General features: G+C 41.6%; 1 protein-coding gene across 1 annotated transcript; it reads left to right on the top strand.

The window, feature by feature from the left end:
- The first annotated feature begins 10,678 nt into the window (after positions 1–10,678).
- LOC145396546 (protein FAM200B-like) lies at positions 10,679–11,023 on the top strand. Its single transcript, XM_080269923.1, has one exon. The coding sequence runs from the start codon at positions 10,679–10,681 to the stop codon at positions 11,021–11,023; it is 345 nt and encodes a 114-aa protein (XP_080126049.1).
- Positions 11,024–11,515: the final 492 nt, after the last annotated feature.

Here is an 11,515-nt window from a genome sequence, read left to right as displayed (position 1 = left end):
GAGATCGCCTTGTTGACTGGAAAAGTACAAGAAGAGCTATACCAGCAGAGAGTCTCTCATAAAACCAAATCTGCTGCGTGCAGCAGAACTCGTTCTGAGGAAAGACAGGGTAAACAAGCTTTCCCAAATATCTCTATCAAACCATACCGTCAAGGGAAGAAACGATGAAATGTCTCAAGACATCAAAGATCATATTCTTGACCAAGTAAGAGCTTCTCCTGTATCTGCCATCCAGTGTGACAAAACGACTGACATCGCTCAGTGTTGTCAGCTACTGATGTATGCTCGTTTCTTGTCAGGCAACAGTGTTTGGATCTATGTATCTTTTGTGAAGCTGCATTTTCCATACTAACTGCTGTCAAGACGAAGTACAGAAACGGGCTGAACGTTGGAGGAGACTTGCGTTGTGCACTGTCTGGCATTCGACTACGCATTCAAGATCTGGTAGCTAAGAAGCAGTGTCAAGTACCTCATTCAATTTGTTAGAAAGTAACTTCATTAATTATGCTCGGTATATTATTTGTGTAAAATTCATGGTCAATTAAAAAAAAAACTAAAAACACCCATTTCTTTTCAGATTTTAAAATCTGGGAGGAAATGTTATCAAGTTGGTTGAGAATGGGAGGGGGCGTGGAGGGATGGACCAGCTGCTAAAGGAGGCGTGGTAGTAAAAAGGTTAAGAACAATTGGTGCATGAGCAGTCGTGTGGCACCGTCATTTTAAGTAGAGGTTCTTAACCTAAGGGGCGAGGCCCCCTAGGAGGGCGCGAGTAATTTTCAAAGGGGGGGGAGCGTGCCCGGGAGAAAATGTAGGAATTTCTCTAATTTTATTTGTAATTCTCTTAACAAGAACGTGGCTAATATCGAGATGATTATGAAAAAATACAAAAGTATCACCTTTACTAATTTTAGTTTTCTTATGCTTCTAGGCTTACCATTTTCTGTACTTATTAAATTTAAATATCCTTATGCGTTAATGGGCCTTTAGTGTCAGTCGCCACCCATACACACCCATGATAATTACTACTCTTCTTTCACATATTTCTTCAGTTGAGCCTGTTGAGGTATGTTATATTTCAGTTGTTATATTTACCTAAAAATAGTTTAAGTGGCCCTAAAGGCTAAAGTTTATTGGTGAAATGTGAACACGCATGTGCTGCTCTATTCTTTGCAAGTTTTGAATTCCGGTTGTATTATATTAGTAGCTGTTGGTGCTTAAAATCACATGGTGGTTATGGTAATGTTCTGTGTATGATCATGTTGATTTGTTTCTTAAAAATCATTTTGTGTTTATGATCATAATGTTGCGTTTCCTATAATGTTGTGGTGTTTGTTAACCCGAGGCATCCCATCGACGTATGGGTTTGTTGCAACTTTTTGTCACAGCTAGTCCCGTCGACATACTGATATGTTGCGCAATTGCAAGGTTCATAATTTGCACAACTTTCAATTTTCCCGTGTGATTTTTGGCACGTATACGCGTGACACCTTCCTCTATTCCTCTACAAGATGCCAGGCAGGGATAATGCCTTACACCGCATAACCTCCCCCTCCTTCGGACGCCATTGTCTCTGCAATTCACCTGTTACCAGTGACCTGGCCAATAAAGACATTCAGGGCCAGGGTGATTCCCCAATCATTGACAATGTGGTGGACAAAGTTTACATAGCATTCGAGGAAGAAACAGTCAGAAATGATGATCAGGTAATGTTGCCAAAAAAGATCAGGTATGTTGATGAGTTAGTGAGGTAAATAATGCTCATAATGCCTATATTACTGTTTGAAAAACAATATACTCTCATACTACATATAAATTCAGACCAAATAAATAAATAAATACCATTTATGAGTGGTGTGGAATAGTTAGCCTCCCATAGAACTTGTTTTCTTTGGAGCCAGCCTGATAGAAAACCCAGTAAGGTAAGTAGGTACTGCTACCTGTATCGAGTATTTTAAACCTCAGTTGAGCGATTTCTCTGAATTTTCGATGTTTCTCACGAAAAGCGGAGGTTTTAGCCAAATTTTTTTTTTCCAAAATAGCTCGGGATTGGGGGGTATCGGAGGTGCAAAATCGGTCGGGACATGACAGGTTAATAATCATTTAGTGGTGTTTATGATCATGTAATGGTGCTTATGACCACCGTGTGATGTTTGTTAATCATGTTGTGATGTTATGATCATGCAGTGGTGGTCATGACTATGGTGTGATGTTTCTTAATAATCAGATGGTGTTTATGATCACGTAGTGTTTGTTATTGATCATGTGGTGGTGTTTATGATCAAGTAGTGTTTATGATCAAGTTGCGGTTGTTACTGATGATATGGTTGTGATTATCAAGTTGTGGTGTTTATGATTATGTTGTGTTTGTTAATAATCATGTTGTGGCATTTATGATCATATGGTGACGTTTATCTTAGCTTACACGTGCTTTATGTTTTGCTCACAGACTTACATTGTCCACTGTACATCAGATAATTCCTAGTGAGTGCAAAGAGGTGGAAGTATCGTGATGAATATATTCGATTTGGATTCGTATCCCTCTAAAAGGGTGACACAGAGGTCCCCCAGTGTGTGATATGTTCCTAGACTCTGAGCAATGATGGAATGCGGCCCTCACGTTTGGAATGCCACTTGAAGACAACACATCCTGCTCTAGCTGACAAGCCCAAGGCATTCTTTGAAACAAAAAGACAATCCTTGAAGCAGGCTAAGATGGACGGCAGTGGGGAATTTCGGCAAAAATTTCAAAGGCTGTTGATGCTTCCTATAAGATCGCCATGTTGATTAGAAAAGTACAGGAAGAGCTATAACATTAGAGAGTCTCTCATAAAACCAAGTCTGCTGCGTGCAGCAGAACTCGTTCTGGGGAAAGATAGGGTAAACAAGCTTTCCCAATTTTCTCTCTCAAAACATACTGTCAAGGGAAGGATCGATGAAATGTCTCAAGACATCAAAGATCATGTGGGAAATATTTTCCCCCAGAGCAGTTGCGCTCTCTATTTACATCATAGTTACCCCTGGTTAAAGGCAGAGGAAAAATTGAGACCGTTGTTAATTGTTCAAGCGGTTTTAATAACCCAGAAATTACGTTCTCTTTAATAATTCTTGTTATTGATAAATTAAATGCTACTGCTTTTAACCCCCGTGGACAACTATACATTGTAAATACATGTAATTATGTGGTATTTTCCACTGACCTAAACTGCGTCTGCGCGTTAGATGACGTGGCAAGTAGGGAAAGATTCTCCTGTTAAGCAGATGTGAAATTAAGATATTTTCACGGTTAAAGGGAATATTTGGTCTAACTTTAGTTTAAGTAAAACTAAAATTAATTTGTTAGATTTGCCCTGTACATATCATGATGTAATCTGTATTTGGTACTGTAAATAATTAAAAGTTGGCAACCTACCATTCTATGAGGGAGGTAGAACTGCCGCACACCTCACTCTGCTCCTAGATCTCGTGGAGTTAACACTCTGTTCCTAGTCACTCTCAAGCTAAGACGGTTGTACATACGCACCATAAGGACGCTTGCTTGCTCAAGCAATTACACTAAGCAGCCTCATCGTCATCGGTTATCGATCACTCCCTCTTCACTAGCTAAGTAACCTTTACGAATTGGCCAGTTCAAGGGGGGATTAGCTATGAGATAGAAGATAAATAGTTATTGTAGGTGAGTTAAGGTTAAGTTACGTTTCGCCTAACTCAATGAGACTTGTTTGATTTACTTAAGAACAACTTTATAGACGAGTAACGACCTATGAGTTGTTTATTAGTAAATACCAGAAATTTCTATCATAGCGGTGCCCCGGCAGGGATACCGACTTGTATACATTAAATATTTTTCACATTTTGGTGCCCAGAAAGAGGGCCCTGATGTGTTTACCTGAACTATTAAACATTTTTCACAGATCATATTCTTGACCAAGTAAGGGCTTCTCCTGTACCTGCCATCCAGTGTGACAAAACGACTGACATCGCTCAGTGTTGTCAGCTACTGATGTATGCTCGTTTCGTGTCAGGTAACAGTGTAAAAGAGGAAATTCTCTTCTGCCACACCAAGGAAAGTTGTAAACAGCAGCAGCTATTTTTCATGTGGTATCAAAAAATTTCTCCGGAAAATCAACTCTCCTGGGACTCACTGGTAGGGCTGTGTACTGATGGAGCTCCACCCATGCTTTGTCTGCAGTCTGGATTCATAACAGGAGTGAAAGAAAGAAGTCCATCTGTTGCTGGTACACGCTGCATCTTGACGCCTTAGCATCCAAAACTCTACCTGCTGAAATGAGGGATGTCCTGAACATGGCTATCAAGCTACTCAACTTTATCAAAATTGGAGCCAGAAACAGTCGTTTCCTCAAACTGCCGTCCAAGGATATGGACTCGAAACATCAAGCTTTGCTTTTTCACACAAATGTACGATGGCTTTCAAAGGGAAACATGCTTGGACAGCTTGATGAACTACAAGAAGTAGCAACATTTCTAGAATCGCAGAAGAAGGCAGATCTCCATAATTCCAATCTGAAGGCTTTCTGCTCTCTCTAGCTTACGTCGTGGACATCTTCGAAGCACTGAATGCAATCAGCCTTAAACTACAAGGGAAAACCATCAAAATCATGATGCACCACTACACCATTGGAGCCTTCATGGCCAAACTCTACCTCTGGAAATGTCGAGTTCACAATGGAGAAACAGCCAGTTTTAGTAACTTGGATTCTGCTCTCATTCACAGGTACCTTGATTCTAAGTTAAAGAAACAAGTAATCATTCATCTGACCGATATGAAGGCAGAATTCATCACAGGAGTAGACTGTAGCACCAGTCGACCAGGGCAGTACTCCCAAGGTGGATGGAATGCTGATGACAGGAAGAGCTGGAACTCCCATTTCATCAGCCCTCGGGACTAGTTCCTGACCATCCCCCTGTGCTGAACTTTTTCAGTGCCTCAATAACACAGAGAATAGGCCGGCATGCTCTCCAATACAAGTTTCTCTATCAACACCAAACTACATGCACAGTACTCACTAAACTTCCTTTTCCAAAATTTAAAAACATATCATGGCTTCGTAACACACAGCCTAGGAGTCCCCGGGGGGGGGGATCATAAATGCCCCCACCTTCCACCCCTCTCCCGGTGACGACTCAAGCTGCCTGGAACCACTGTCTGACTCGCTTCTTCTTCATTTCTGCAACATTCGTGGCCTTTCCTCAAACTATCGCTCTGTTGAACACCACCTCTCCTCCTCTAAACACCTTCTTTTCCTAACTGAGGCTCAGCTGTCTGAGGCAACTGACAGAAAACCCTTTTCTGTTTCCTCCTGCTTTCTCTATACTCATTTCAAAGCCAAAGGTGGCTGTTGTGTATATATACACAATGACTTTTCTTGCTCTCATGTTCCTGAACTCGATTCTTCTTAATTCTCTACACTCTGGCTTGGGCTCTCCTGTCATTCTCTGACTAAATATATCAGCGCTGTTTACTTATCGCCTAATTCTACTGGGTATCAAAAATTCTTTGATTATCTTATTTGTATGACAGAACACATGCTATCCATTTCTCCTTTCTCTGAAATCTCCATTCTAAGAGATTTCAATGTTCATCACCACCTTTGGCTTTCCTCTCCTATCACTGATCCACCTGGTGAACAAGCCTACATCTTTTCTATCCTTAATGACCTAGTGCAGCTTGTACAGCACCCTACCCTTATTCCTGACCACCTTGGAGAGAGCTCAAACATATTTGACCTCTTCCTTACAGCTAATCTTTCTGCTTACACTGTTAATTTTTTCTCTCCATTGGTCTCCTCCGATCACAACCTTATCCCCTTAACCTGTCTTATCGGTCCGGAATGGCCTGTGGACCCTCCATTGGAATGTCGTCCATGGAACTTTGGAGCTGCGGATTGGGAGGCCCTCAGGCACTACTTCTTTGATTTTCCCTGCAATGATTTTTGCTTCCATGGCCGGGAGCCACCTGAGTGTCCCTTGCTCATTACGGAGGTTATTCTTTCGGGCATGGAAGCATACATTCCGTTCTCATATCCTTTGACTAATGCAAGAAAGCCTCGGTTTAATCACGCTTGTTCTAATGCTTTCCGCAACAAGGAGATGACCTATAAAAGGTAGTGGAGCCAACCCACCCCTGAACCACATCTTGTTTATGTTTCTGCCCGGAATCGTGCTAAGTCTCTTCTTTGCTCTGCTAAAAATAATTTCATCCGTACTAAATGCTCCCAACTCTCCAACTCGAATTCTGGCACCCTGCCATAATCCTTTCTAACAACTTTTACTCTGATGGTTCTGTAGCTATCTTTTCTACTGATAAAGCAGATCTCTTTGCCCAGACTTTCCCCTCCAATTCCACCTTAGATTTCCGGAGCTATTCCTCCATCACTTCCCCACTCTGGCTTCCTTATAGCTGACATTAAAATTTCTTCAGCTGATGTATTTTCTGCCATCACAGCACAGGCCTGAATACTAACAAGGCTTATGGGCCTGATGGAGTCCCTCCTGTTGTTCTCAAGACCTGTGCTTCCGTGCTTACTCCCTGCCTAGGCAAACTCTTTCGCCTTTGTCTATCAATTTATTCCTTTCCTTCTTCTTGAAAGTTTGCTCTCATTCAGCCAGTCCCAAAGAAGGGTGAGCATTCCCAACCCTCTAACTATCGTCCAACTGCTTTAACGTCCAGTATCTCAAACGTTTTCGAGTCAATTCTTCATTGAATACTTTAAAAGCATCTCTCTTCTCACAGCCTTTTTTCTGTTCATCAATATGGGTTCCATTAGTGACGCTCCATTGGCAATCTTCTCACCTACCTTTCAGACTCGTCATCCTCCTTTCAGAACTTTGGCGAAAGCTTTACCAATCCACTTGACATCTCAAAGGCTTTTGATCAAGTACGGCATAAATCTTTAATTCCCAAACTGCCCTATTACGGTTGCTATCCTTCTCTCTTTGCCTTCATTTATAGCTTCCTGTCTGGTCGTTCTATAGCTGCTGTTGTAGACTGCCATCGTTCTTCTCCTAGATCTATCATCAGTGGTGTTCCTCAGGGTTCTATCCTATCACCAACTCTCTTCCTTTTACTCATCAGTGACCTTCTGAGCTGTATATCTACCCGTATCCACTCGTATGCTGATGACTCCACCCTTCACTTTTCCATTCGGTTCTCACAAGGTCCATCTCAGCAGTTACTTCAACAAACAAGGGATGAGGCTATGGCACACCTAATGTGTGACTTGGCTCGTATCTCTGACTGAGGTAAAAATAATCTTGTTGTTTTTAATTCATCAAAGACTCAGTTCTTATACAGATCAACCCAAGAAAATCTTCCACAGGTGTACCCACTAATGTTTAATTATATTCAGCTTAATCCTGGATCATCCTTGAACATGCTCGGGGTTTCATTCGCTCGTGACTTATCTAGGAAAGATCATATTATATCTCTTGTAAAATCTGCTTCCAAGAGATTAGGTGTGCCAAGCCGACTCCGTTCCTTCTTTACCCTCTGCACAATTGGTGACTCTATACATGGGTTTTATCTGCCCCTGTGTGGAGTACAACTCTCATGTGTGAGGAGGCTCTCCACGTACAGTTCTTCCCAAAGGGTGGAGTCAAAAACTTCTCATCTCATCAGCTCTCCTCCTCTTTCTGGCTCCCTTCAACCTCTGTTTCTTCACTGCACTGTTGCATCTTTATCTCTTTTCTATCGCCACTTCAATGGTCACTGTTCCTCTGAACTGTCTGCTTGCATTCCCCCACCTCTACGGCAGGCGCGTAGCACCTGTCTAGCAGCAAACTCTCATCCCTTTTCTGTCCAAATTTTTAATGCAAGAGTTAACAGTTGCTCCCAGTCCTTCATTTATGCAACAGGTCAGCTCTGGAACTCTCTCCCTCTGTTATTTCCTGCTATGATCTCCAATCTTTCAAACGCAGTGTGTCCAAGCATCTCAAAATGGTCGAATCTTGAATTTGGGTCTCTCTTGTATTTTGTTTTTCTCTTGGAAGGAACAGTTATTGCGGGCTCGTTCCCTTTGGTTCCTTCTTCCTAGCATGAAAAAAAAAAAAAGATACTTCCCAGATATAGATGACAAGCGTGAAGCCTGGAAATTCATCAGAAACCCATTTCAGTGTGATGTAGCTGATGTTTCGGATGAAGTGCAAGAGGAGTTTCTTGAGTTAAAGTTCAACTCCTCAGCTGAGGAAGACTTCAAAGAACTGGATCTTGAGACGTTCTGGGTCCTGTTTACCCTCTGATCTCACATCAAGCAGTTCGGATTCTGACAATGTTTGGATCTACATATCTTTGTGAAGCTGCATTTTTCTTGCTCATTACTGTTAAGACGAAGTACAGAAACGGGCTGAACGTTGGAGGGGACTTGCGTTGTGCACTCTCTGGCATTCGATCACGTATTCAAGATCTGGTAGCTAAGAAGCAGTGTCAAGTATCTCATTAAATTTGTTAGAAAGTAACTTCATTAATTATGCTCGGTATATTGTTTGCGCAAATTCATGGCCAATAAAAAAAAAAAAAAAAAAAAAAAACTAAAAACACCCATTTCTTTTCAGATGTTAAAATCTGGGAGGAAGTGTTATCAAGTTGGTTGAGAATGGGAGGGGGCGTGGAGGGATGGACCAGCTGCTAAAGGAGGCGTGGTAGTAAAAAGGTTAAGAACAATTGGTGCACGAGCAGTCTTGTGGCACCACCATTTTAACCAGAGGTTCTTAACCTGAGGGGCGAGGGCCCCTAGGAAGGGGCGAGGCCCCCTAGGAGGGCACGAGTAATTTTCAGGGGGGGGGGTGCCCGGGGGATAAAGTAGGAATTTCTCTAATTATATTTGTAATTCTCTTAACAAGAACGTGGCTAATATCGAAATGATTATGAAAAAATGTAAAAGTATAACCTTTACTAATTTTAGTACTAATTAAATTTAAATGTCCTTATGCGTTAGTGGGCCTTCAGTGACAGTCACCTCCCTTACACACACATGATAATTACTCCTCTTCTTTCACATATTTCTTCAGTTGAGCCTGTTGAGGTATGTTAAATTTCAGTTGTTATAATGTACCTAAAAATAGTTTAAGTGGCCCTAAAGGCTAAAGTTTATTGGTGAAATGCGGACACGCATGTGCTGCTCTGTTCTTTGCAAGTTTTGAATTCCGGTTGTATTATATTAGTAGCTGTTGGTGCTTAAAATCACATGGTGGTTATGGTAATGTTGTGTGTATGATCATGTTGATTTGTTTCTTAATAATCATTTTGTTTATGATGATAATGTGTTTCCTATAATGATGTGTTGTTTGTTAGTAATCATTTAATGGTGTTTATGATCATATAATGGTGCCTATGACCATCTTGTGATGTTTGTTAATCATGTGGTGACGTTATGAACATGTAGTGGTGCTCATGACCATGTTGTGATGTTTGTTAATAATCAGATGGTGTTTATGATCACGTAGTGTTTGTTATTGATCATGTGGTGGTGTTTATGATAATGTTATGTTTGTTATTGATGATATGGTTGTGATTATCATGTTGTGTTTATGATTATGTTGTGTTTGTTAATAATCATGTTGTGGCGTTTATCACCATATGGTGACATTTATCTTAGCTTATCCGTGCCTTATGTTTTGCTCACAGATTTGCGTTGTCCACTGCACATCAGATAATTCCCAATGAGTGCAAAGAGGTGGAAGTATCTTGATGAATATATTCGATTTGGATTCGTGTCCCTCCAAAAGGGTGACACAGAGGTCCCCCAGTGTGTGATATGTTGCTAGACTCTGAGCAATGATGCAATGCGGCCCTCACACTTGGAACGCCACTTGAGGACAACACATCCTGCTCTAGCTGACAAGCCCAAGGCATTCTTTGAAACAATAAGATAATCCTTGAAGCAGGCTAAGATGGACGGCAGTGGGGAATTTCGGCAACAAACTTCAAAGGTTGTTGATGCTTCCTGTGAGATCGCTTTGTTGATTGGAAAAGTACAAGAAGAGCTATACCAGCAGAGAGTCTCTCATAAAACCAAATCTGCTGCGTGCAGCAGAACTCGTTCTGGGGAAAGATAGGGTAACAAGCTTTCCCAGTTTTCTCTCTCAAAACATACCGTCAAGGGAAGGATCAAAGAAATGTCTCAAGACATCAAAGATCAAATTCTTGACCAAGTAAGAGCTTCTTCTGCATCTGCCATCCAGTGTGACAAAACGACTGACATCGCTCAGTGTTGTCAGCTACTGATATATGCTCGTTTCGTGTCAGGCAAGAGTGTAAAAGAGGAAATTCTCTTCTGCCACACCATGGAATGTTGTAAACAGCAGCAGCTATTTTTCATGTGGTATCAAACTTTTTTCAGGAAAATCAACTCTCCTGGGACTCACTGGTAGGGCTGTGTACTGATGGAGCTCCAGCCATGCTTTGTCTGCAGTCTGGATTCATAACAAGGGTGAAAGAAAGAAGTCCATCTGTTGCTGGTACACGCTGCATCATGAAGCATTAGCATCCAGAACTCTATCTGCTGAAATAAAGGATGTCCTGAACATGGCTATCAAGGTAGTCAACTTTATCAAAACTGGATTCTGAAATGGGCGTCTCTTCAAACTGCTGTCCATGGATATGGAATCTGAACATCAAGCCTTGCTTTTTCACACAAACATACGATGGCTTTCAAAGGGAAACATGCTTGGACGGTTTTATGGACTAAGAGAAGTAGTAGCTGCATTTCAAGAATCGCAGCAGAAGGTAGATCTCCATGACATATTCCAGTCTGAAGGCTTTCTGCTCACTCTAGCTTACCTGGTGGACATCTTCGAAGCGCTGAATGCAATCAGCCTTAAACCACAATGGAAAACCATCAACATCGTCATGCACCACTACACCATTCGAGCCCTCATGGCCAAACTCGACCTGTGGAAATGTCGGATGCACGATGGGAATACAGCCAGTTTTAGTAACTTGGATTCAGCTCTCATTCACATTTACCCTGATTCTGAGTTAGACACAAGTAATCACTCATCTGACTAGCCTAACTTGACGGCAGAATTCATCAGACACTTCCCAGATGTAGATGAGAAGCATGAAGCCTGGAAAGTCATCAGGAACCCTTTTCAGTGAGAAGTAGCTGGTGTTTCGGGTGAAGTGCAAGAGGAGTTTCTTGAGTTAAAGTTCAACTCCTCAGCTGAGGAAAACTTCAAAGAACTGGATCTTGAGGCGCTCTGAGTCAAATACCATCCTGTTTACTCTCTGATCTCACATCAAGCACTTCGGATTCTGACAATGTTTGGATCTACGTATGTTTGTGAAGCTGTATTTTCCATGCTAGTTGCTGTCAAGACCCAGTACAGAAACCTGCTGAACGTTGAAGGAGACTTACATTGTGCACTCTTTGGCATTCGACCAAGCATTCAAGATAAGGTTGCTAAGAAGCAGTGTCAAGTATCTCATTAAATTTGTAAGAAAGTAACTTCATTAAATATGCTCGGTATATTGTTGGCACAGAATTCATGCTCAATATAA

This window comes from Coenobita brevimanus, chromosome 38 (assembly GCF_032717465.1).
Source record: "Coenobita brevimanus isolate Jiangsu-jjx chromosome 38, ASM3271746v2, whole genome shotgun sequence".
In the NCBI taxonomy this organism is placed as follows: Eukaryota; Metazoa; Arthropoda; class Malacostraca; order Decapoda; family Coenobitidae; genus Coenobita; species Coenobita brevimanus.
Note: the sequence above shows the minus strand (reverse complement) of the source record. Positions and strands in the feature narration are given on the sequence as shown.

Excerpts from the sequence above, each read along its gene's own strand:
- LOC145396546 (XM_080269923.1), top strand. The coding sequence starts at position 10,679 with ATGCTTGGACGGTTTTATGGACTAAGAGAAGTAGTAGCTGCATTTCAA.